General features: G+C 44.6%; 2 protein-coding genes across 3 annotated transcripts in view; one reads left to right on the plus strand and one right to left on the minus strand.

The window, feature by feature from the left end:
* Cdk5rap1 (CDK5 regulatory subunit associated protein 1) overlaps nucleotides 1–27,805 on the minus strand; it is a 143,569-nt gene that overhangs the window by 65,571 nt on the left and 50,193 nt on the right. The gene's annotated exons all lie outside the window — the stretch shown is intronic.
* Nucleotides 3,750–21,143, plus strand: LOC120101703 (vomeromodulin-like). Of its 2 annotated transcripts, XM_063285095.1 has the most exons (15): nucleotides 7,118–7,422; nucleotides 9,767–10,046; nucleotides 11,981–12,479; nucleotides 12,796–12,897; nucleotides 13,475–13,630; nucleotides 14,410–14,494; nucleotides 14,834–14,891; nucleotides 15,568–15,638; nucleotides 16,826–16,972; nucleotides 17,558–17,680; nucleotides 17,841–17,908; nucleotides 18,153–18,183; nucleotides 19,285–19,345; nucleotides 20,045–20,124; nucleotides 20,900–21,143. In XM_063285095.1, exons 2-15 carry the CDS (start codon nucleotides 9,782–9,784, stop codon nucleotides 20,921–20,923), a joined length of 1,770 nt encoding a protein of 589 aa, XP_063141165.1. In that variant the 5' UTR covers nucleotides 7,118–7,422; nucleotides 9,767–9,781; the 3' UTR covers nucleotides 20,924–21,143. The 2 variants fall into 2 exon arrangements, with proteins under 2 accessions (XP_063141166.1, XP_063141165.1); XM_063285096.1 differs by having other exon boundaries at nucleotides 3,750–10,046.

The following is a 27,805-nucleotide window of genomic DNA, read 5'->3' on the forward strand; positions in this document are numbered from 1 at the left end:
GGCATACCTGGCTGTTGCCACGTAACTGTGGGGCAGAACCTAAGAGGAATGCTAACATACAGTGACACACTGTCCCCCTTCAAGTCCAATTTGAGGTCCTGGCATGAGCTCTCATTAAGTAGAGGCCAGAGCTATGAACAGCTAAGCAGCCCCAGTCACGGTGTGCCGACTGCCATCATGTCTCCCCTGCAGTCATGGTGCAGGCTGCTCTGATGAGCTGCCAGCTGTGAAACCCTCCCCAGGACACAACGATCCTCTGACAGGCATAAGCTCCAGCCTTTCTGTTCCCAGACTGAGATTCCATGGTCAGTTCCAGTACACAGCGGTGCCTGGTTTCAGTCTGCTGGCCAGTGGGAACACCAGTGTCTCTTTACAATATCCTCATCCTTCAAAATTCATGACGTCTTTGTTTTTAGTAGCTGAATAGTGTTCCATTGTATAATGTACCACATTTTCTTCATCCACACCTTCAGTTGAGGGACATCTGGGTTGTTTCCAGCTACTGGCTATTACAGATAAAGCTGCTATGAACATAGTTGAGCACATGTCTTTGTGGGATGGTGGAGCATCTTTTGGGTATGTGCCTAGGAGTCGCATAGCTGGATCTTGTGAGAAACTGCTAAATTGATTTCCAATATGGTTGAACACGTTTGCACTCTCAGCAGCAATGGAGGAGTGCTCCCCTTGCTCCAGTTCCTCACTGACATGCATTATCTCTTTAGGTTTGACCTTAGCCATTCTGATATGTGTAAAATGGAATCTCAGAGCTGCTTTGATCTGTGTTTCCCTGACGACCAAGGACATTGAACATGTAAGTGCTTCTCAGTCCTTTAAGATTTCTCTCCGGGAATTTTCTGCTTAACAGTGTACTCCCATTTTTCAATTGATTTATTTGGGTTGTTGGTGTCTAATTTCTCAAGTACTCTGTAAATTTTGGATATTTAACCCTCTGTCAGATATAGGATTGATGAAGATCTTTTCCCAATCTGAGGCGACCGATTTGTCCTATTGATGGTGTCTTTGCCTTACAGAAGCTTTTCAGTTTCATGAGGTTCCATTTATCAATTGCTGATTGTAGAGCCTGAAACATTGGTGTTCCGTTAAGAAAATTGTCTCCTGCACTACTGTGTTCAAGGCCATTCCCCACTTTCTCTTCTATGAGGTTCAGTGTATCTGGTTTTATGTTGAGGTTCTTCATCCACTTGGACTTGAGTTCTGCGCAGGATGAGAAATATGGATCTATTTACATGTAGACATCAGTTAGTCCAGAACCATTTGTTGAAGATGCTTTATTGCTTCCATTGTATGGTTTTGGCCTCTTAATCAAAAATCAATTATCCACAGGTATGTGGACTTATTTTGGGGTCTTTGATTCAATCCCATTGATCAAAGTGTCTGTCTCTGTACCAATACCATGCAGTTTCAATCACTATTGCTCTGCAGTAGAGCTTCGTCGGGGATGGTGATTCCTCTAGAAGTTCTTGTATTGCTCAGGATGGTTTTGGCTATCTTTATTTTGTTTTTCCATATGAAATTGAGAAGAATTTTGCAGGCAAATGAATAGTGCTTGAGAATATCATCCTGAGTGAGGTAACCCAGTCCCAAAAGGACATGCATGGCATGTACTCACTTATAAGTTGATATTAGCCATAAAATAGAGGATACACATGCTATGCTATACAAACACAAAGACGCTAAACAAGAAGGAAGGCATAAGCGAAGATGCTTGAATCTCACTTAAAAGGGAAAATAAAGTAGTCATGAGAGGCAGGTGGAGAGAGGGATCTGGGAAGGAGAAGGGATGTGGAGGGGGATGGGAAGGTTCAGGATCATGTGTGAGGAGGGACAAGAGAGATGGCCAGATGGCCATGAGAATGAATGGGAATCTGCAACTAACAGGGTTGGAGAAGTAAGGGGCATCTTCAGGATGAGACAGAGACCTGGGATAAGGGAGGTGCCCAACAATCAAAACAATCAGTGGGGTGATCTTAGCTGTGACTGACAGCATTGGGGATATAGAACCAGAAAAAGCAACCTCCTATAGCCAGGTAGGAACCCCAGTGGAGTGACAGAGACACCAACCCACCCACAAAACTTCCAACCCAAAATTCATCCTGTCTACAAGAAATGCAGGGGTGGGGGATGGAGCAGACTAAGAAAATGGCTAACTACTAACCAGTCCAACTTTAGCCCCATCCTATGGGCAAGCACTAATCCCTACACTATTAATGATATTCTGTTATGTTTATAGACAGGAATCCAGCACGGCTGTCCTCTGAGAGACTCCACCCAGCAGCTGACTCAGACAGATACAGACACCCACAACCAAACAGTGGATGGAGCTTGGGACTCCTATGGAAGAATAGGAGGAAGGATTGTGACCCCAAAGAGGATAGGAACTCCACACAAAGATCAACAGAGTCAACTAACCTGGACCTTTGGGGCTCTCAGAGACTGAACTACCAACCAAAGAACACACACATCTGGACTTAGGCCTACCCACACATATGTAGCAGATGTGCAGATTGGTCTTCATGTGGGTCCTGAATAACTGGGGCAAGGGCTATCCCAAAAGCTATTGTCTGTATGTGCGATATGTTCTTCTAGGTAGGATGCCTTGTTTGCTGTCAGTGAAAGAGGAAGAGCCTAGCCTCACAGAGACTTGAAGTGCCAGGTCGGGGGGATACTTAGAGGGGCCCCACCCACTCAGAGAAGGGAAAATGGGAGAGGGAAAAATTGTGGGATGGGGTGACTGGGAAAGAGGCAGTGAGCAGGATGTAAAGTGATTAAGTAATAAAAACATTATTTGATTTTAATAAATATCCTCATTCTTTGCCCTTCTACTACATAGGTCACATAATCCACCCAAACCTTCCCTGGCCATAGGTGATAGTTTCTGCTAGGATCTCACCTCTCTATGGTGGCACAACATTTGACATTACACCCAGCTCCTCTAGAATTCTTCTTTTCTGACCTACCGCCCTGTTCCTCCAGGATCTTGCATCCCTGTGTAGGCCTGCTACGTCCCACCACATAGGCCACATGCTTCCTATAGAGATCTCACATGCTCTTACCACAAAGGCAGCCTGTTGAGACTTGCTGAAGTCTCAATTCCACTGCCACGAAGAGAGAAAAGAATGTCTTGACATTCTCTGAACATAGAACATTCTCCACTGAAGGAAATCAAGAAAAACAATTCCTTAAAAAGAGAGAATGACTAAATCAAACAACTACTTTAGATGAGCAAGTCCCAGCACAGAAACAACACACACACACAGACACAGACACAGACACAGACACAGACACACACACACACACACACACACACACACACACACACACACACACACAGCACATCACCCCTCCCAAAAATTTCTGACTCTATGATCCCAACTTAGAATGACCTAGAAGAACTTCCAGACAAAGAATCCAAAGGAATGATTACAACTCCGCTGACACAAACCAAAGTCCCATCACGGGACTGAGAACAAAGAGCTGACTGAAAGAGGGAGTCCATCCAAGATGTGGGATTCTGAGAACAGTTCAACAAAGTCAACAAAGAACAAAAAAGGCTGAAATGAATCCGAAACAAAACACCAGTGAGCATCCACACCAAGAGAATGGATCACTCAGTAAAGGTCACAGAAAAACGTCTACACATAGAACATGGAAAGCTCTGTGACACTAGGAAAGGACCCGACCTTCACTTCATGGACATGGGGAAGGAAGAATAACATGCTGAGAGCGTGGAGAATGTTTACACATTTCATTAAGTTTATTTTCTGGGTTTCCTTCCATTGTGCACTGTTTCTATGTGGATGTAAGCATGCATCCATGAGGAGGCCTGAACAGGCACAAGGAGACATCAGATCACTAGAACTCACTTACAGATGGCTGTAAGCTGCCTGGTGTGTGTGGGTGAGGGGAACAAAATTCTAGTCTTCTGCAAGAGCAGGGAGTGCTCTTAAGCACATAGCCATCTCTCCAGCCCCAGCATGTAGCAGATTTTCAATGAAATCACAGAAGAAAACTTCCCAAGTCTAGAGAAAAGAGACACCTATCCATGTGCAAGAGGTCCATGAGACACCAGACAGACAGTACCAGAAAGGAAACCCCTAAATATAGCCTAATTAAAACACTAATCACAGAATTAAAAAATGCATTTCAAGCTGCAAGAAAAGTCAAATGACTTGTAAGAACAGGCTCATGAGAATAATACCTAACAATCTGGTAGAAACTTAAGGCCAGAAGTGCCTAGAAAGACATACTCCAAGTTCTAAAGCCCCAAGTGCCAAATTACACTAATGCCAACCAGCAAATTTACATATTAAATGAGGGAAAAATAAAAGCATTCTACATTAAAAACACATCAAGGAATTTATGACCAGTAAGGCAGCCCTGTGGGGAATATTGGTAGGGACAGTTCAGATTGAAGAGAAAGATAAAAACATTTTTTGTAAGCTAATCAGAAAACTGGTTTGTAAGCTAATCAGAAAACACTATATTGTTCTTGTTTACTAGCCCTGCATGTCCTGGAACTCACTCTGTAGAAAGGGCAGGCCTCAAAATCACAGATCTCCATGTCTGGACACACAAGTGATGGCATTAAAGCATGTGACACCATGCCCATCTAAAAAATACACTCTTCTAAATTACTTTAAAACAGAACTAGCCTACATGATTAGACAGTGCTACTCCCAAAACATGAGTTATTGAATGAAAAATCTCAGTGCCTGGCACAGAAAACAATCCTCAGGTTATTGCTCAGGGAGGTCCCAGAGGTAAACAAACCGGACAGGCTACTACTCTGGGATGCTGCAACAAAACGTGATGACCAAAGTGGAAAGGGTTTATTCAGCTTACACTTTCATGTAAGAGTCCATCACTGAAGAAAGTCAAGACACTCAAACAGGAACTCAAAGAACTCAAGCAGGGCATTTACCTGGAGGCTGGAGTTGATGCAGAGACCATGGGGAGTGCCATCAGTCCAGCATTAGACACAAAGGGATGGGTCAAACCACACTATTACTAATTAAGAAAATGCTTTTGGGGGCTGGAAAGATGGCTCAGTGGTTAAGATCACTGACTGCTCTTCCCAGAGGTCCTGAGTCCAAATCCCAGTAACCACATGGTAACTCACAACCACCTGTAATGGGATCTGATGCATTCTTCTGCTATGTCTGAAGACAGCTACAGTGTACTCTTATATAATAAATAAATAAATAAATATTTTTTAAAAAAAGAAAGAAAATGCTTTAACTTGGACCTTAAGGAGGCATTCTCACACGTAAGTGTCCCTTCTCTCTGATGACTAGTCAACCTTGTGCCAAGATGACAGTAAAGTAAGCATCACAGGTGTCCACCCTATTACAAAGTCATCAAATATGAGAGATGTTAGACCTATAGACATTGGAGGCCAGAACATACAGCTGCTAAGTCCCAGGCAACATGTGCTGGCTACCATAATGGTTCCCCTGCAGTTCCTGCTGTAGGTTGCTCTGATGAGCTACCAGTTTGTCCTCAAAAGACCAGCAAACTCTCACTAAGCTGAGTAACTTACAGAGTGCCAGAAGGTACTATGGATGCTTCTGAGAGGGAAAGAAAAAAAATCAAAGGGTTGACACAGCACTGGCTGCTAGATGCTATGATACTGATCTACATGACAAGATGTGCCCACTAGTACAGTAGTGGAATGATGGTTATGGGAAGAACCAAGCGATTTTTGATTGAATGCAAGGCCTGTCTCACAGAGGGATTGGATGCCTGCCACTGTAAGCTGGTCAAACATAAATGAGGAAGGAGATCTTAGAACTAAGAAAAAAGATAAAGCCCTTATTTTGCTACAACTTCATACTGTCAAATCAAGTTCTAAATACTGGTATATACATATGTAGACATTTGTTGCTCTTGACTTTGGTCAAGACACTTCTTTTCATAGTGGGAAGTACTTAACACAGACTCAGGACAGGCCAAACTGTGAAGTTTAAGAAATGCTAAGTGTTTATCAACCAGTAATCAAAACAAACCTCTCAAAAACAAGGCTCAGGTAACACCATACGAGAGAAAACAAAAAAAAACGTGAAGGGATGGGAAGTATGAATTTCTACTGCTACCTTCTGTACATGACTGTCACACACACACACACACACACACACACACACACACACACACACACACCATTTCTAACCAGCGGTGTTCACGTGCAAAATACCTTGAAAGATCAAAACAGTCAAGAGGCCAGTATGGATGGAGCAATGCCACACAAAGACCTACCTTAGTGGAGGAACTATTGGCAGGTGTTGAAGGGGGACAAGGAGTGTCACACCTTAGCAGACATTAGAGGAACATGGCCCACACAAAAGTGGAAAGCCCTAAGTAGACTCACAGGATATAAATAACCAAAATAAGAGGAGTGGGAAGCGATGGGAGGAGGCAGGGACACTAAAGCAGTAGTGGCAAATGAATGTCATCAAATTTCACTGAAGAAACATGCATGTGCAAAGTATACATGAATATTACTGATAATATAAATGCAAACACAGTTCTTCATTCAGGCCAGGCCTGTGTTATTCCACAGAAAGAAAAAATGAAAGGGGTCTCACAATTATAGAACTAGTCTGCTTAACATACTCTTGCATATCGGCTATATTCCCATCAGATTATTTTGTCACTACAAACATCCATCCCTGTGCATCGATTACTCACACGTACCTTCACATATGGCTAATGCTTCCTGTCACTCATCCCTGAGACAAGGAATTGACAGGAAGTCATCACATAAAACTATGACCGAAGGTGCACCACAGCTGTACTAAGGATACCTACAAATCTGTTGGTAGTTAGGTGTACAGTTTATACATAGAACCTTATAAAACACCATAAAAGGCCTTTAAAAGGACAGATCACTGTCATATAACTTGACACCCTATCCATTTGATATTACACGCAGTCACACGACATCCTAATGAATACAGGGCAGAAACACATAAAAAGGCTTATGAGGATGTAAAATAAGAAGAGGAAAGATAAGACTCCTTACATTACACTCCATAAACACATTAATGACCTGAATTCATCGGCTTCTCCCCACTCCAAGGTTGAAAAGACAACACAAAGAGCCATCACGCCACTAAAGTCATGGCACACATTCTGAATGACTTACCAGCTCTGCCATCCCAAGATCTGTTCTCACAGGCATAGGAACATGCCAACAAAAGCAAGAACAAAGGTCAGCTGCTATTCTGGAATGCAGATTGATGACACCTGTCTTATCAGCACATCCACATCAGGCCCCTTCCTCCATCGTGACCTTTCAAGGAGGCACTGAATGAGCTATAAAAAGGGGACACGCGTTTCAGTTGACAGCAGAAGCAACAGCAGGAGAAGCAGCTTCTGAAGACAAAACCTTCAACAAGGAGCAAGGTAAGGACTGCCCAGAGGAATCCACACAGAAGGGCAAAGTGAACAGAATGAGCAAGAGACAGGTCACCTCTGGACAGATAACTAGGGCTTACTCACTGATGATCTAGAATGTTCCTCTACTGCTGAACTGCAGGGCACTGGGCCTACTGTGGGCTGGGGGTGGGGGGGTAACAAGGGCTACCAGACTGCTATAAGAAAATGAGGACCTGAGTGCTGGACTCCCAGAGACATCGATCAGGGCAGCATACATGAAGTCAGTAACAGGCACACATGTCTTGTCTCCTTAAGTGTGTTTACATGAATGGCACGTGGTTTAGCTTTCTCATAGGTCAGACAGGAAATGGAGGAACCTGGAGAAAATGTGCTGACGTTTATTTCCAAACAGGAATTTATTCATGACAGGAATATGCCATTGGCACCACTTTACTGGAACCACCTTCTGATGGTGATGGCACCACAGGGCTTGATTTTGCTGGTGTTGGTGCACAGTACCAACCTAAACCAGCATACTCACCCTCTAAGATCAGAACTTCTCAGGGCTGGGGATTTAGCTCAGTGGTAGAGCGCTTACCTAGGAAGCGCAAGGCCCTGGGTTCGGTCCCCAGCTCCGAAAAAAAAAAAAAAAAAAAAAAAAAAAAAGATCAGAACTTCTCACACACAGGCCAGCTCACTTCCAAGAAAACTCAGTCGCTGAGACTACAGGAGTGGGCAATGAGGATGAGGTGAAGCAAGATTTGAAAGATGACAGGAGAGCCAGTATAGATGAAATTTGAAACAACATCAACTAATTGTCAGAGTGGTACCAGTCGGGGGCAGCAATTGCTGGACATTGACGTCATGGGAGCCATATATCTGTCAGCTTGTGTAAAGTTGGGGTCGTGGCTGAAGTATTGGTGAATGGTTCTAATAATCAGGAACTCATAAAGCGCACTTCAGATTGCACAAATTTCATTCATTTATCTTGGGGTAAGGATCCAACAGAAGGGACTTGATGATGGTCCTGACAACTTTGCCAAAGGTGGGGAAAGACACCCACCACCCAATTTTACATAACTGGACAGGCGACAAGGAAGAAATGCCATCATCCTACCATCATGAAGGAACATGTCATAGACACATACTGCAGCATGGCACTAAATGATAGAGAGGGGCAAGGTAGATCATTCACCTGGTAAAAGTAACTGTCTCCAAGCTCGATGGCCTTGGTTTGATCTCTGGAACACAAATGGCAGAAGGAAAGAACCAACTCAAACACGTTCTCATGTGCTTTACACACACATCCTTTGAGCACACATATACGGCATAAGAAATTAATAAATACATGGAATTAGATTTAAGACAGGCCAGGCAAGGTGGTGCACGGCTTTAATTCCAACACTGCAGAGACAGAGGCAGGAATATCTCTGTGATTTGAAGGCCACCCTAGACTACCAAGCAAGCTTCAAGAACCCCGGTTCAACAACATGAAACCCTGTCCCAAAAGGGAATAGAGGTAAATGCCATAGAAAAAAGCACTTAGAGCTTAAGGGTAAGCAAGGACTCTGATAGGGAGATAGGGAACAATCTCCAGAAGTGTCCAGCACAGCTCCGATTTACCAAGTATCAGTTACGTCACCCAAGAAAAGGGAAGTCAGGATAAGAAGGGATTTTCTGGAACAATTAGGTAGGGTGTCCAGGAAAAGTCCTTAAGTAATTACTCACTAAGAACATACTTAGGGCAAGGGACCTGAGATTGTAAGAAAGGACATGAACATTGACACATTCGCAGAGGATGACTGGGACATTGCAAGGGGCTGTGGACATGGCAGAGTAGTAGAGCGAGGATGTAAAACGGAAAATCCTATGTGCAATCTCAACACTGAAAACAAAACCACAGGCAGGGACATTTATGCGACGGGTAATACCAAGAAGGTGTAAAGTCACATGACAGCATGAAAACATACACATGGACCTAGGAAGAGAGACCTCAGGGCTGGACTCAGCATACATTGACTTGTTAAACCCAATTCTGACGGTATATTGAACCATGGGAGAGACACAAAGGGGAAAGTGAGGTTTCCTCAAGATGTTTACTATGTATCTGACCAAATTCCCACGAACAAAGAAGAAATGGGGCTGTCAAGAATGGCAAAAACAGGGTTGGGGATTTAGCTCAGTGGTAGAGCGCTTGCCTAGCAAGCGCAAGGCCCTGGGTTCGGTCCTCAGCTCCGAAAAAAAGAAAAGAAAAAAAAAAAGAATGGCAAAAACACGCTCTTACAGGAGACAGGGAGTCATCTAGAGTAAGTGCCATGACAGCTCTAAGATCCATTGGGAATGTGGTGTGTGAGCCATTCTTCTTCTGCAGGTTTCAGCCACAAAGATGTGGGTTCTCCAGGCCTTGGCCATCATATTGAGCATCCAAGCAGGAGTACTTGACCTGGTGGAAGTGCCCCCCGAGGTGCGCAGTCTTCCTGTTGCTCTTCCTGCTCCGGTCAATCTCCCTGCAGTTCTCCCAGGTTCTCCAGGCCTCAATGATCCAGCCAAAAATCGCATGCTACCTCCCAAAAGGCCTGGAGCTCCTTCCAGAGGTGGAAAGTGTGCACCTGCAGCCAGATACTTCCTCTCCAGTGACAAACTCCAGGCCTGTAAGTAACATACAATTCATTTCTCATCTTGAGTCCTGCCTACAATTACCACAGGCTGCTAATTTTGAGCTCAGAGGGAATTCAGCCAATTTTCTAAACAAGTGTATTTAAATATGATGATATTGTAACATCTGCTTGGTACCTCTAGAGCAAAGGGACCTTGGGGCAAACCTATAAATTCTGGGACAGCATGAATCCAGTTCACCCTATAACATTCTGAGATGATACAGCTGCTTCTAAAGTTCACAAACTTGGTCCAGGACAAGCTTGTGCCACCGTGGATAAAGGAACTGTTCAACCTCAAAAGCTGTCTCACTATTTACCTTCCAGTTGATTCTTACCATCCAGAGACTGTCAAAAGGCAGGTTCCTTCTTGCAGGACCTCAAGCTCACCTCGACTCCCACAGATCCTTCGCCCTCAGCCTGCTGTTCAGCACTAGGAAACGGCAAATATAATATTGTCCTGCAAGCCTTTCACCACATATGCTCTCTCAACTCTCCACATCATCTCCTCCCCAATAAAACATTGCTCCCTGAGATAAAAAAAAAAAAAGAAAAGAAACAAAAACCTCTACTCGAAAGATTCTCAAAGGCTGAGAGCACAAAAAGAATTTCTGTTTCAGAAACGGAAGATGGATAGGAGTCAGAATAATTAACAACAATAAGAAAACCTTACCCTTCTCTTAGCAGCTCCCTGGAGCAACGGTCTGGCAAAGCCCTGCATCAGAGCCCTGACGGACTAGCCAATGAACTAGCAGAGTGGCTAACAGCAAACACCCTTCATAAATCCAAGTGCAGAGGCACAGAAGTCTTCGGCTAAGGAGCAGCTAGGCTCGAAGAGATGCTTCAGGGACTCCCTTCAACTGCATCTCTCTTGAGTCAGAAATGTCCCTTGGCTCACACAGCTTCAGCTGTACAGTGAGCAAGGCTGACCACAACCATCACTTCACTCACATTTTTCTATGCCATTCCACCTACTGCCGGAAAGGCGCTCAGGGAGAGCACTGAGACGTGACAATTGTCCATGCATGGCTGACTCGGCCTCTTCCACCTTTCCCCCGGATTTCTTCTCCCTCTTCTGACTTAAATCAGATGGAGGGAAACATGTGATAAGCCCCTTTCTGGCCACCAATGCCCAAGACTTGGTCAAATGCAAAGGCACAGAAGTAATTCCTTCCAATATAGCAAGTTCAGGCAGCAAGAATCTTCAAGATGGGGGAAAGATGAGGCAAACAAGCAGAGGAACCTGGGTCACAATGGCCTAGAGAGAAAGTCATTGTCTTTTGCTCTTCGAGACACTGCTCCTTCTGTAGTCCCTACACCTTGTAACAGATTATGACAATCATAAACTTTTCCTGTGTCTACAAGCCATGGACCATATCCAGTTAGAAGCCTCCAACAAAGACAGACAAGCGGATCAGGGAAGCCACGGGGACTCTAAAGAACAGACCTGAAAGTGGACACTAAACCCCAGGACAAACAGATGAGTAAAATAATGGTGACATGATGCCCCTTGCTCCCACAAGAGGACCAGAGCAGCACGCTCTGCATGCTGAGTGCAAGTGGTCTGGGAATATACTTTACTCCATTTTTATTACAAGTAAATGAAAGGACAAAAGAGAGCAAGACTGAAAAAAATGACAAACATAAGTGAGGCTCCACCCTCACTCCCTGCCCTTGTACCTTGGAAGTACACAGTCTCACCAAAGGACAGCATCAATGTAGGCTAAAAGGAGCTGTTGACATCAGGGAAGGCAGATTTCTCTGAAAGAAGGGCAGGGACTCTTAACTAGGGCAGGGACAAGACTCAGACTTGGAAGGCAAAATACAGAGTCCTTTGTGCCCCATATTTCAAGATGCTCTCTTCCACAAAGGAAGGACGCTAGGGCTAAACTGACAGCAGATCTCTCTCTCTCTCTCTTCATCTTTTGCAGCCCTCCTGAGCATACTGCCCCCACAGATTGAGGACATGGTGAAGTGTGATAAAGTTAACATGAAAGGCGTGCTTGGGGATATCTTAGCCACGATGCAGGACTCTAACCTGCTCTCCATCTTAGATATCACTTCCCTCCTGCAAGGGGGAGGAGGGCTTGGCCTTGGTGGACTCCTAGGCAAAGAAGGTAATGAGGATCCCTCAAAGCCCTCATCAGGATCCAAGGCCACTGGTGGCCTTGGCCAGCTACTCCCAGAGGGCCTCCCAGGCAAGGAAGGCCTGGGCGGCTTACTAAACCTTGGTGGAGGCAAAGGCTCTGGAAAAGGACTCCTGAATGGGGATGGGCTCTCCAATGCCGTGAAGCCTCTGGATGACATAGTTGAAAATGTGGACAGTCTGAAAGCTGCTGTTCAGGACAAAGTGAAGAGTGTGGTCCCAGAAAACATCAAGGATCCATTTTCAGATCTGCTCAACATGGATATCCAAGAAACTATGCTCAAGTAAGTGCTTTCTTAACAGTTCTCTGGGGTTTTGGACAAACAAGCTGCTTGTGAGAAATCTCACACACACCCAACCTACAGTGACCCTAGGGACAGCCACCCCTCCGTAGACAAACACTTATTTCCCCTGGAATTCTCTCTGGAAAATAGGACCAGGATTTCTTGAGCTCAAACCTTTACATGGTGGAGAGGGAAGCTCGGGGCCATAGGATTAACAGAGATCAGTTGGTGGTGAACTCGCCGCCTCACAGGCGTTTCTCACAAGGGTCAGGCTCTTTCCATGACACACAACTGAGTCTCTGTTGGCACTCTGCAGATTAAAGGTGAAACAAGTAAAAGTGGGCAGCACGGATATAAACATGGGAGCTGATGGGATCAAAGTTCTCTCCGAAGTTACTGCCGACGTAGAAGGAGAAGGGTGAGTGTATTTCCACAATGGTTGTCTCAGTCAGCCTGGAGTTGGGTACACATGAGTCAGAGGACAAAGACACAGAATTAAACACAAGAAGACTGGCCTCCCACCAAGCCAGCCTTGCACATTAAAACAGTATCTCAAAACAGAAAGATACAGAGTTACATATGCATATCATATACATACAAATCACATACATATACTGAAGAATCAGTAGCAGCCCAGGCTTGCTCCTGGAAGATGTCTTGTATGCACTTCTACTCAATGTAGAAGGTCCAAGCCATAGACTCAGGGAGTGAAACTTTGTCTGGTACCTTGTGCCACCAATGATTGGGTGACCTCCCCAAGACTTAGTAGGACAATTTTGGGGGAAATATTGAATGAATGCCAAAAAATGACCTGTCTCTTCTTCCTGTGGCACGGGACTGAGAACCTAAGACATGTGGACTGGGGTGCTCAATCCTTCCCTCTAGAGGATGACCCTGGCCCACGGCATGAGGGTCACTCTCAAATGACCATCTCCAATGCATTGGTGCCAAATATCCCAGAAGATACTCCACTCGCCTCACCTTCCTCTCCACAGCTTGCTTGGGCCAGTCTTCACCCTATTGCAGTTTCAATCTGTCATGGATGTAACAATGAACATTGCTGTTTCCTCCAACAACACCCAGTGCGTCAACCTTGATGTCCAAGACACCCACATGCATGTCAAGGAAATGAACATCCAGTTACTACAGACGTACGTAAAACCTTTCTGTTCATTACTGGATTAATTCAAACGTGGGTTAGAGGATCCCTGCTCCTCTCCCAAGGGGAGGGGGTGGTCCACCATAATACAATAGACAATCAGCAAATGCCAGCTACTTGAAGCTGACAAGCAACATCCTACTTTGTTAGACAGTAGCCTTCTCACACATATATTATATCTTTCCTCCAGACTATTTTAGTAAACCATCCCATATATTTGATAAAGCGTACACTGACCAGATTCAAAAGGCAGACTAGAACATGGGGGCCACACAGTGAAAATCTCTCTTTGACAGATGTGTGGTTCAGTGGCCGAGTTCTTCTCTCTTGGCCCAACCATAGCATGCAGGCAAGCTCTTCAGACTTGGGTTCACATTGACAAAGCTGGAATTACTTTCACCCTGCAAAGACCCAGCTCTCACTTTTTCTATTTCCCTCTGCTATGCCCAAGGAAGGATTCATTACATTTTCTTTAGCTAGAGCATTGAAAGTTGTGAGTTCAGATTCACAACTACAACAAGACAACAAACAGAACTGTGAACACACTTGCTGCAGGGTCTGAAGGATGAAGCCGTCCATGTGAACCTCGGGGCTAGGTGTCCTGTGCTCTGGCCAGGTGACTGTGCATCTTCCTTAAAGACCAAGCCGAGATCTCCACGTACTGAGAACACAGGCATCACACATCTCCTCCACCAGTGAGATGCTGCCTCTAACACATGAAGGAATCTAGGAACCCCAGGATCACTTATTTCAACATGTCTTCTTTTACAGTGTCACAGAAACTGTTCCTCTGCCTACGTCTCTGCCCTTGAATGACATCATCCCAATAGTGCTGACAGCAAAAATGAATGAAAATGTAAGTCCAGGGAAGGGGGAGGGCTCCTGAGGGAGCTAAGTCACTGGGAAAACTCAGGAAGAAAGAAGCCTGCAGGCTGTTAATGGCCTGAGGCTAGGGGAGATTAAGGAAAAAAGCCAGAACTCTCAGGAGCCCATGGGCCACCAAGGACCATCAGAGCCTCTGAACCCTACCGCCTAGCAGCACAACTACAAAACATGGCACACGGCAACCATGGATAAATTCAGCCCAGGAGAGGACAGGGAAATATCACAGTCCTGGAAGGGGAACCCAAGGGGAGAAGGAAGAGGTGGTATGGCAAGACAGGCCTCTGCTAAGCTCCCTGTGCTCACTTCACAGCTGGAAAAATCCGACTCTTGTGGTATCGTCCTCAGTGACTTCAATGACTGCAAGAACAGTGAGTACTTCCTTAGGATACCTTTTAGAGCAGAGAGAGACATGGCCCAGCACCTAGGGAGATTTCATACGGTGACACACCACGGAGATGGACCTATTAGATGCCACCCTCCAAACCTACAAGGACTCCTCAGCACTCTTAGAGAAGACAATGGCCCACGAGACTTTTCTCTCAATGTAGATGGCCTCTGCGATATGGAAGAGCATAGGACCCAGTGCCTCTGAGGGGTCTGCCTGGATCTCCCCAACCCAAAACCCTTCAGTGGCAGAGTCTGGATCAAGGGCATCCCCAAGCCCTCATCTCTGGGTGGGTGAGATCACGGAATCTCACAGCATCTCTAAGAACATGGCAACAGTCAGAGTTAGTGAGACATACTGGGATGAACGACCTAGAGAGGTGAAGGAAGAAACCGGATATATTTCTCCAGTCCCACAGTAGACCAAATGCAGGCTCTAGCTAGCCAGTCTTTCCTTCCCTGAGGGGGAAAAAATATCCTTGCTGGTAAACCAAAAGTTCCGGGAAGATACAGAAGTCATTTAGGGCTCCACCCGGTGTCTTGCAGAAGTAGGTGTCCATACTGATTATAGCTGAAAATGAGAACTAGAGTGTTTGAGGCACAGTGGCCACTGATGGCTGTCTGGATTTTCTCCATTCCTCCCTCTCTTCTCCTCTGCAGCTACTGGCTTATTCGGTTACCAAGTTCACACTGCCAGGATCTCTCCCAAAGGACTTTCTATCGACTACTGCGTAAGTATTCGCTGGCTTTTCAATGGCAACTGGATGAAGGCTGCAAGCATACATCAGCCACACAAGAGATCAGATGATGGGAAGACTGAAAACATGGGCTTTTTGCAGATGCCTCAACTTTTCCCTGGGGTCAGTCTCATGAGTGCCCAGATAGGACAAGGTCAGTTTAGCACTCTTGTACCTTCAACTCCACAGGACAATGGTCTCTGAGGCACTCCAACACCAAGAAGCATTTCTTGACCCAGCTCACATCTCCACTCTCAGTGATCTATACACAAACAAAAGCACCAGCTCCTTCCAGCCACCCACAACCCAACCAGGAAGGCAGAAGGAGACCAAGACAAGTGATGAAGGGGGAGGCATAGTTAGCTCGGCTTCTCTTCTGGAGATCCACTCACTTGCTGAAGCACAAATAAATGCATAACATGAGAGGAAGCTCCTCAGACAACCTGCTATACACACAAAGCACACGGCTAGGCTGAGACCCATAGCCTTCTAGACTCTACAAGTGTGCTGACAGAGCCGGACTGCAGACAGTATGACATGTTACAGTCAGGGGGAGGAGTAAGGGAGTCTGCACAGAACACGTAACCACAGTGATGACAGGCACGGGTCACTCTTCTCGGTGTTCCTGACTGCATGTGCTGACATCCCTTCCAAACAGAAGTTATAGTTGAGACATATTACAGGAGACAGCATACAAAAAGGAAGAATGAAACTAACAGAGAGGGAAAGAGAGAGGGGGTGACAGACACGAGAGGAGGATGGGGAGGAGGAGAAGGAAACCCAGGAAATCTATGACACGGAAGAACATATTCCATATAATGAGTTATGGACCTTGGGAGGGAGACAAGAAAAAAGGAAGGAGGGGGAGGGAAGGGAAGAGGACAAAACAGAAGGGAGAGGGAGCAAAGAGAACGGGAAGGAAGAAAATGACAGAAACATGACTGAGAATGGCCCTTAGTTCCTTAGAACTGTGTCCAAAAGAAAGTACAATTAGTAAACACACACATGTGCATGAAATCTGTCAGAAATGGCTCTGCAACTTCAGCTGAGGATTTGGGGCTCTCAGGAAAGCTGGACTAAGGCCTCTTCACCCCGCACTGAGACAGCCAGGACACACAGCCCTCACACCAGGGATAAACTGGTGAACTCACACGCGTGTTCCTCTGCTTTCCCTGCCTTAGGTTAAAGCCAATATAGACAACAAAACAGTACCCGTGCCTGGAGGTCGGCTGCCTCCAGATCCCAAAAACGCCAACGTGTCCATAACCATTGCCTCCTCAGCACTGAGGACACTTGTGAAATACGTGGCCAAACAGAGCTCTGTTCAGGTGAGCATCCTCCATCAGCCACAGGGCTGCACTGCCCTGGATATCAGCTGACACTGTCACTTCCAAGGGAAAAGATTCCTGCAAAGATTGAAAAGGCCAACGACGCAGGACACACAATGATCATAGTGATCAGGCTGGGGAATCAGGAGCAGGCTGAGAGGATGGGGGTGAGGGGAGGGGAAGGGGACTAAACAGAAACAGTCCCAGTGTGTCATCCACTTCCCTAGGCACCACGATCAGGTGAAATAGCACAGAAGCATCTTCACCACACAGTCCACATGCGGTCATCAGAGAGCTTTTGAGACACAGGGCAGGGACACACACTTCATCATTGAAAGGCTTGATAGAAAGGAACATTTCACAAGTTCTCTGCCCCAAGGTCCACACGCTGAAGTAAACCCAGGGGACTGGTGGGAAAGCTCCTGGCCTTTCTGTTTCCTCAGCTGCACTAGCACCCAAACTGGGAGTCCAAGCCTGCAAGACAGAATGCAGTATTAACCAAGACAGAAGGATACATGCCTGACTTGTGATACAGCACCTCTGTCCTCTTCCCCACACTAACAGAAGTCTTCTTCTTCACAACAGATGAATGACCTGGAAGCACAAATCACCTATATAGCCTTTGCCCCCCAGGAAAACAATATGCTCAGATTGCTGTATAAGGTTGACATAACAAAGGACAGCCAGCCCTATGCCACTGGGGAAACGGTGAGTGCTGAGAAATGAAGGATACTGGGCTGGAAGGAGGACTGGATGAGTGGGGTAAACTCTTTTCAAAAGCCTGAGGCCCGTTGTGCTTTGGTGTCCCCACAGCAGAGGGAAAGGCCAGGTCCCCTTGTCTCACACATGCCCTCTTGTGTCATTTCAGAAATTATTCATCTCCCATGCCAGCAAGATTTTAAATTCTAAACTGGTACCAGACGTCAAACTCACAAGGTACCACAACAGACCCTGGGGAGCACACAGGCACAATGGGATCTGGGTCTGGGCAAATATTTGAATAACTACAGGAATCAGGAATGAAGGCTTACATGATTTCATTCGCTGGTCTACTCTGCCAAGCAGTGCCTGCAGTCTACGGCTGACTCACATGAAATCAGTGGAGACAAGACTTGAACTCTAACCTTGACTAGTACTGTTCTCATGGACCTAATGTCTCTCTGTATTTTGTTACTGACAGGTCTGAGCACAGTGTGGTGCCCCCTGAGACTGTAAGTTGATGTGCCCTGGAAACTGACCCATGATAGGTGGGAAATCACTTTAAAGCCAGACACACAGGGATTTAAGACTGGGGGAAAGAGAGGCCCATGTGGACTAGAGCACACACCTACTGTGTAACAGAAAGCCAGGCTCCTAACGTGCTCACTGAGGAGCTCTTAAACCATAACCACCCATTCTCAACTGACACGTGGGTGGAGACTTCAAGGAGCATACATACAGACACAGAAAAAGGAGGGAAAAGATATGGAAAGCCTGCTGCCTCCTCCAAGAGACAGACCCACAGCAGGTACCCAGAGATGGGATTGGAAAGCGCATCCTTTACCACACTGAGAAATGGGAGTCAGGAAGCAGCTGATTCTAGGGTGACTCCGAGGCCAGCAATCCCTCCGCCTCTCCTTAGGAGGGAAGTGACAGAGCTTTCCAGGATATGGTTCAGTTAACAAGAACTGAGAGGACTGACCCCTGACCTCACAGCTACTCATAGACCGGTGACAGTCGTGTATGCAAACAGTGGAGCTCTGAAAGATAAGGGGCAGCATTTAAGGAGTGCCCACTCTGTGCAGACAGTAGGCTATGGCTACAGAGACATCCCAACCCAGTACTGCAGTATGTGACTTCCCACAGAGGAAGGTGAGCAGTGGGAAAGCATGGGTGTAGAAGCAGCACCTCTTGCTCTCAGAGGGTTCCAAGAGAGAAAAGGGACCAACATGACACAGAGAGAACCAGACAAAATGTGCTTGACCCACATAAGAGCAGGCTGCAGCTGCTCAAAGTCCGTCTTCCTTTGACCTCTAAATTCCTCCTATGTCCTAAGACTACCTACTATACATGTAGCAGGATGGCACTGACCGAGCCAATACCCCTGCTCAAGAAGCCTCAAGGGAAACAACACCCAATGGGGACTCCCCACATTTCCAAAGACAAGACCCCTAAGGATACGTGGAGATCCATCTCCACATTTGATCTTGACACATGACAGACCTGTCAACTAGAGAACCACAGGAACCAGCAGCCTGAGATAATGCTCCTGGGCCTGAGGCCAAGCAGAGGGCTACAAGGCTCCACTGAAAATGTCCTCCCATGTCTTGCAGAAGGAAGAAGTAGAAGGCATTATGGCTGAAGTCACAAGGAAGGCCTGGTCCAGATTCAATGGTATGGGAAATAACAGTGACTGTGGGCACAGTTGGTGCCCGTGAGAGGTGGGAGGAGGACACATAAAGGGCACTGAAGCACCAAGCACAAGTCACCCCTGTCATCTGCTGGGCTGCATGTACATCACCTTCTCTTTGCATAAATGGCAGCAAGTGGTGGTAAAGGAGAAAACAGGTCAAAGTGCCTCCTCTGCAGCTCCCAGGACACCTTGTCCACAGGTGTCTCGGGACCACTATTGTCAACATATACATCTGCACAGGCGACCTCACCCTTATGACATTAGTGATACAACACTTGAAATCTATGTCGTACCTCATTGTACAACAATGATGGTGGTGCCACATGGCAGGTGGAAACATCCCTGGTTAGCTCTATTGTAGCGCCAAATAGTGCATTGACTCTCAACTGACTGTGCCAATCCAATCAGGTCCTGGATGTGGTGAGGCAGGCAGTCCATCACTAGTCATCAGCGTTAGAAGAGCACCAGGTTCCCACCTGCTGTGGGGGCCTCTCTTCCCATACACCATCCTATAGACTGGGATGGACAGTACTCATGCCACCATGTTGAATGGGTGTAGTAGTGACTCCTCCTAAGGCCACATACAGGTCAGAGCTCCCACGTGTGTCAGTGGTCAAACAAGCCAATCAGGTTGTCATTTCCCCTTGACTGCTGTCACAAGGTGATACTTTCTTTTTCAGAGCTGTATAAAAAGATGAGTATTCCGGACGGAGTGTCTTCAAATACTCTAACGAACTCCGATGTCAAATTGCTGAGATCAGTGAGTAACAGAAATACAATTCTTTTTTTCCTCCATCTTTATTAAATTGCAGAAATACAATTCTTTTCTTTCTTTGTTTCTTTTGCTTTGCTTTGCCTCAAATCCAGGACCTTGCATATCTTCTTGATCTACCTGTAAAGCACTGGGAAATGGGACTCAGAAAATACCAGCTTCTCAATATCACAGGACTCAAAGCTTCAGCTGTCCTTGAGACTATACTTCCTCAGCTGGGCCTAAATCACTCCCTAGAGAATCTGATGAGAGAATGTCAGCAACTGTCCACAGGGCTTTTCTTACTCTCATTCTTTTATACTGAACCTATGAGGGGCCATTACCACAAGCCAGCCTTGATCATGGCAACAGACCTGGTGAATGTGCCCTGAGCTATAGCTACAGTGACAAGACACACGGCCCACAATAGGTTATGTTATGACAGTAAACAGCACAGTTACTGAACAGCCAGCTCGGTGCCAGCTCCAGCAGGTACTTCACTCAAGATCTTGTGAACACACTGGTCAGTGTAGTAAATCTGCTGTCTCTGGGTAGATACTGACGTCATCCGAGTGGATCCCCTCCTGCCAGAGGACTCACCTTCAAATTCCTTCTCTCATAGTCTAAACTCTCCAGGGGGCCTCAATGGCAGATGTCCTCTCCCCATCCCTGAAGCAGTGCTATGGTGATCTGGTGGGGATGGATGAGTTGGCGATTCTCATCTCATGCCTGCAGTCATCTTCCAGGGTTAAAGGCACAAACTATTGTCTTTCTCTCCCCTCAGAATGACCTTCAGGCAGCAAGCTGAAGCCAGCACTACTGAACTCAAAGTACTGAACGACAGCAAAACCCCCTGCAAATTCTTCCCATGCCCCTTGCAGCCCATCCTTATGATTCATTAGACAATAGCAATGGTCTCCTGGCATGCCCAGGTCCTCTGCCTTGAGTGACAAGGACAAGAACAGTTGGAGGAAATGGGCAGTGCTGTAATCAGCTCCTTAATAAACACTCCCTTCATGCAAAAGTGAGTGATGACTCTTCCTCAATGCTCATGCATATTCATAAGCATGCAAAGAACTTCTTACTTGGGGATGAACACTAACATGAGACAACAGAATCCAGTGTTCTCAGGTGCTCTGGGGACAATGATTAAACCTTTCTGCCCCTCCCCTCCCTGTCTTCCTTTGGATCTGGAGTCTCACAAAGGCTCAGGTGATAAAGCCTTGCTCCCCACCTGCTGCTATGGGGAGGTGGGACCTGTGCTGCCTCAGGTGGTTCTTAGGTCACTGGGAGCTTGCCCTTCAAGCAGATGGGGAGGCCTGTCTCTTGGGAGCACTTTGCTTCCCATGACCATGAACTGCTAGCCACAGACCTAACAGCAAAGAACAATAGGTCACAGCCTGGCTCCTCTAACACTGAGCTTATATTAACCTCTCCCCTGCTGAAGACGAATACCTTGTTACGCTGATGGAAATCTAATACAGTCTCCGAGTCTAAATTCTTCATTATGAATCAAAACCAACAGAGCTGAAACCCAAATTCTCCATGTTGAAAGTGGACAATCCCAATCTAGACAGAAAATGTGAGATGGATGAGAGCAGGTAAGAGCCTGATACAGCTACAAACAGTGCAAAAAAGGTTTCATGTGTACCAGGTCAGTAAGTGCAGTCCTAGCCGTGTGACCCTGAGGGAAAAGCCAAGACACTAGTGCCTTCAAAGATAATGTTTATAGCACACTGCCTTGTAGCACACACATTAAAGATACCTGGGCATCTTAGTACACATCTCCTGAGACTGGAGAAGCAGATACATCAAGATTACTAGGGATCATTGGTCAGCAACAGAGCTTATTTTCTGAGTGCCAAGTCTATGGAAAACTATCACAAAAAAAAAAAAAGATAAGACAGTATAAAATAACCACCCTCAACACTTGAAATGTATATAAGAAATACTCAAGTTAATAAAAAAATTATTTTGATAATTTAAAATAAAAAAAGAAAAAAAATGAAAAAAAAATAACCACCCTCAGTTGCCCTTTGACCTACACACACACACACACACACACACACACACAGAATGAGAGAGAGAGACAGAGACAGACAGAGACAGAGACCGAGAGATACAGAGAGACAGAAATAGAGAGACAGCCAGAATTGTACAAATTTATATATATGGGGAAAATCAGTCACGTGGAGGTTTTAAAGGGATCTAACCATTGTGATGTTTAAGGCATATTAAAAAATAAGGGTGTGTGTGTGTGTGTGTGTGTGTGTGTGTGTGTGTGTGTGTATGTGTGTATGTGTGTGTATGTGTGTGTATGTGTGTATGTGTGTATATGTGTGTGTGTGTATGTATGTGTATATGTGTGTATGTGTGTGTATGTGTGTATGTATGTGTATGTGTGTATGTGTGTATGTGTGTATATGTGTGTATGTGTGTGTATGTGTGTGTATATGTGTGTATATGTGTGTGTATGTGTGTGTATGTATGTGTATGTGTGTATGTGTGTGTATGTGTATATATGTGTGTGTGTGTGTGTGTGTGTGTGTGTGTGTGTGTGTGTTTCATCCAGGAACCCAGAACATTGGGGCAGGTAGCGAGCTGCCGCCAGGTCATTGAGTAGAGGTTAGAGGTTAACTGGCAACCGTGACAACCAACAACTAACAATCATCTGTCATTAATATCTCTCAACATCAAAGAACTCAATTCACCAATAAAAAGACACAAACTAACAGACTGGATGGGTAAACAGGATCCATCACTCTGATGAATTCAGAAAACCACACACCTCAGCAACAAAGGTAGAGAAAGGGGCTTGAAAGAGGTTTTCTAAGCTCACAAACCCAAGAAACAAGCTGGATTCACCATTGTAATATCCAATAAAATAGACTATCAACAAAAGGTAATCAAAAGAGATAGGGAAGGACACTTCATACTCATCCATAAAGATGGCACCTGAATTCTGAACATCTATGCCCCAAATGCAAAGGCACCCACATTCATAAAAGAACCTTTAATAAAGCTCAAATCACACACTGAACCACACAAAAATAGTGGGAGACTTCAACACCCCAGTCTCACAATGGACAGGTCATTGAAACAGAAACTAAATAGAGACACAGTGAAAATAACAGAAGTAAGAGCCTGATAGCGGTACAAACCATGCAAAAAAGGCTTCATGTGTACCAGGTCAGTAAGTGCAGTCCTAGCCGTGTGACCCTGAGGGAAAAGCCAAGACAGTAGTGGCTTGGAGGATATTCCAAATAGTGAAATGCCTGTCTCCTAGCACTCTATTTAGATAGAGAGGAGGGGAAGGGAATGGAGGGAAGGAGGGGGGAGAGAGAGAGAGAGAGAGAGAGAGAGAGAGAAGAAGAAGAAGAAGAAGAAGAAGAAGAAGAAGAAGAAGAAGAAGAAGAAGAAGAAGAAGAAGAAGAAGAAGAAGAAGAGGAGGAGGAGGAGGAGGAGGAGGAGGAGGAGGAGGAGGAGGAGGAGGAGGAGGAGGGGGGGGGAGGAGGGGAGGAAGAGGAAGAGGAGGAAGAGGAGGAGGAAGAAGAGGAGGAGGAAGAAGAGGAAGAGGAAGAAGAAAAGGGAAGGGAGAAGAAACACTAGGTAGTAAAAGCTTATACCCCTAGGTCTGTGGAGACAGACGTTTTGATCCCTAAGGATTTCTGAGTACTTAGACTGCTTTACTTGCTATATTCCAGGCCCATGTGAGACTTCCAAGAAAAATATTTAAGATTCATTAATTGAACCTCAGGAACTACATTCAAAGTTCTCCTCTGACCTAAACATAAATGCACATAATTACACAAGTACCACATAGTCACATGAACCTGTATGTACATGAACACTTAAACATACATGCACATAAACAAACAAACAAAAAAAAAACCAGAAAGGCAAAGGTGCTGAGTCAATAAAGGTAAACTAGAAAATGCCAAGAACTCATAAATGTGCACAAAGTGACCCCTGGAAATATAACTGACAGTAGACTTCTATACTAGGCTCAGTGTCTGGGTACCATTTCTGCCATGAGACCAGATAGAATGATCTTATGGAAGCATTTTCTCAGTTGAGGCTTCTTCATTTCTTTTGTTTTTTTAAGATTTATTTATTTATTATATATAAGTACACTGTAGCTGTCTTCAGATACACCAGAAGAGGGCATCAGATCTCTTTACAGATGGTTGTGAGCCACCATGTGGTTGCTGGGAATTGAACTCATGACCTCTGGAAGAGCAGTCGGGTGCTCTTAACCGCTGAGCCATCTCTCCAGCCCGGCTTCTTCATTTCTAATGACACAAGCTTGTGTCAAATTGAAATGAAACTAGCCAGGGATGCAGGTATGGTTCAATATATGAAAATCATCAACAAAATCTACTATATAAGCAAACTGAATGAAAAAGATTACATGATCATCTCATTAGATGCTGAGAAAGCCTTCAACAAAACCCAACACCCTTTCATGTTGAAAATCTTGGAGAGATCAGGGGTTCAAGGCACAACCCTAAACACAATAAAAGCAATATACAGCAAGCCAATAACAAACCTCAAATTAAATGGCCAGAAACTTGAAGCAATCACACTAAAATCAGGGACAAGACAAAACTGCCCACTCTCTCCCTATCTAATCAATATAGTACTCAAAAAAAAAAAAAGTGCTAACTAGAACAATAAGACAACAAAAGATAAAATAAAATAAAATAAAATAAAATAAAATAAAATAAAAAGGGGATACAAATTGGAAACAAGAAGTCAGGTATAACTATTTGCTGATGATATGATAGTATACATGAGCAATCCCAAAATTTCTATCGAAAACTCCCTACAGCTGATAAACAAGTTCAGCAAAGTGGCCAGACATAAAATTAACTCAAAGAAATAATTAGACATACTTTATACAAATGAGAAAGAAATTAAAGAACCAACATCCTTTTCAATAGCCACAAACAATATAAAATACCTTGGTGTAACTTTAACCAAGCAAGTTAAAGATCTGTATGACGATAACGTCAAGTTGCTGAAGAAAGAAATTGAAGATGTCAGATATGGACAGATCTCTCATGCTCATGGATCAGTAGGATTAACATAGTAAAAACAGCCATCTTAACAAAAGCAATCTATGAATTCAATGCAATTCCCATCAAGATTCCAACACAATTTATTTTTACAGACTTTCAAAGAGCAATTCTCCACTTCATTTGGAAAAACAAAAAACCCAGGATAGCAAAAACTATTCTGAACAATAAAAGAACTTCTCAGGGAATCACCATCTATGACCTCAAGCCGTACTACAGAGCCAAAAGTGATTTAAAAAACTACATGGTATTGGTACAGAAACAGAGAGGTTGATCAATGAAATAGAATCAAAGACCCAGAAATAAACCCCCCACACCTATGTACACTTGATTTTTGATGAAGAAGCCAAAACCATACAATGGAAAAAAAGAAAGTATCTTCAGCAAATGGTACTGGACTAACTGGTGGTCTGCAGGTAGAAGAATGCAAATAGACCCATATTTCTCACCATGCACAAAACTCAAGTCCAAGTGGATCAAGGACCTCAACATAAAACCAGATACACTGAACCTAATAGAAGAGAAAATGGGGAATAGCCTTGAACGCATTGATACAGGAGACAAATTCCTAAACAGAACACAAATGCCTCGGGCTCTAAGATCAACAATTGATTATTAGCTATTGTTGATTGTGCTCTTTTCATTTTTATGCAAAACATTTTTATTAGATATTTCATGTATTTACACTTTGGTTGGTTTACATTTGGGTTTGATTGGTTGATTGTTTTTCCTATGGGGTTGCAAACCCCTTCAGCTCCTTTAGTCCTTTTTCTAGTTCCTCCATTGGGATCCCAGTGCTCAGTCTGATGGTTAGCTGCAAGCGTGCTCATCTGTATCAGTAAGGAACTGGCAGAATCTCTCAGAAGACATCCATATCAGGCTCCTGTCAGCAAGCACTTCTTGGCACCCAGCAATAGTGACTGGGTCTGGTGGCTACATAGCAATGGATCCTCAGGTGGGGCAGTCTCTGGATGCCCTTACTCCACTCTTTATCCCTGTATTTCCTCCCGTGAGTATTTTGTTCTCCCTTCTAAGAAGGAATGAAGCATCCACATATTTGTCTTCCTTCTTCCTGAGTTTTATATGGTCTGTGAATTGTTTCTTGGGCATTCCGAGGTTTTGGAATAGTATCCACTTATGAGTGGGTGCATATCGTGTTATGTTCTTTTGTGACTGGGTTACCTCACACAAAATGATATTTTCTAGTTCCATCCATTTGCCTAAGAATTTCATGTAGTCATTGTTTTCAGCTGAGTAGTACTCTGTTGTATAAATGTACCACATTTTCTGTATCCATTCCTTTGTTGAAGGACATCTGGGTTCTTTCCAGCTTCTGGCTATTACAAGGCTGCTATGAACATAGTGTAGCATGTGTCCTTGTTATATGTTGCAGCATCTTTTGGCTGTATGCTCAGGAGTGGTATAGCTGGGTCCTCAGGTAGTACTATGTCCAACTTTGCCAGACTGATTTCCAGAGTGGTTGTACCAGCTTGCAGTCCCACCAACAATGGAGGAGTGTTCCTCTTTCTCCACATCTTCACCAGCATCTGCTGTCACCTGAGTTTTTGAACTTAGCCATTTTGAATGGTATGAGGTCGTTTTGATTTGCATTTCCCTGATGACTAAGGATGTTGAACATTTCTTTAGGTGTTTCTCAGCCATTTGGTATTCTTCAGTTGAGAATTCTTCGTTTAGCTCTATACCCCATTTTTAGTAGGATTACTTGATTCTCTGGAGTCTAATTTCTTGAGTTCTTTGTATATATTAGATATTAGCCCTCTATCAGATGTAGGATTGGTAAAATAAATCTTTTCCCAATCTATTGATTGCCATTTTGTCCTATTGACAGTGTCCTTTGCCTTACAGAAGCTTTGCAATTTTATGATGTCCCATTTGTAGATTCTTGATCTTAGAGCATAAGCCATTAATGTTCAGTTCAGGAAATTTTCCTCTGTGCCTATGTGTTCAAGGTTCTTCCCCACTTTCTCTTCTATTAGTTTCAGAGTATCAGGGTTTTTTTTTCTTTTTAAATTATTTATTTATTTTCTGATATGAGTACACTGTAGCTGTCTCCAGACATACCAGAAGAGATGGCTGTAAGCCACCATGTGGTTGCTGGCATTTGAACTCAGGACCTCTAGAAGAGTAGTCAGTGCTCTTAACTGCTGAGCCGTCTCTCCAGCCCCCAGAGTATCAGGTTTTATGTGGTGGTCTTCGATCCACTTGGACTTGAGCTTTGTACAAGGAGATAAAAATGGATCGATTTGCATTCTTCTACATGTTGATCTCCAGTTGAACCAGCACCACTTATTGAAAATGCTGTCTTTTTTCCACTGGGTGGTTTTAGCCCCTTTGTCAAAGATCAAATGACCATAAGTGTGTAGGTTCATTTCTGAGTCTTCTATACTATTCCACTGGTCTATCTGCCTGTCTCTGTACCAATACCATGCAGTTTTTAACCACGATTGCTTTGTAATACAGCTTAAGGTCAGGGATAGTGATTCCCCAAGAAGTTCTTTTATTGTTGAGAATAGTTTTCACTATCCAGGGTTTTTTGTTATTCCAAATGAATTTGCAAATTGCTCTAACTCTATAAAAAACTGAGTTGGAAT

Source organism: Rattus norvegicus, chromosome 3 (genome assembly GCF_036323735.1).
Source record: "Rattus norvegicus strain BN/NHsdMcwi chromosome 3, GRCr8, whole genome shotgun sequence".
Taxonomy (NCBI): Eukaryota; Metazoa; Chordata; class Mammalia; order Rodentia; family Muridae; genus Rattus; species Rattus norvegicus.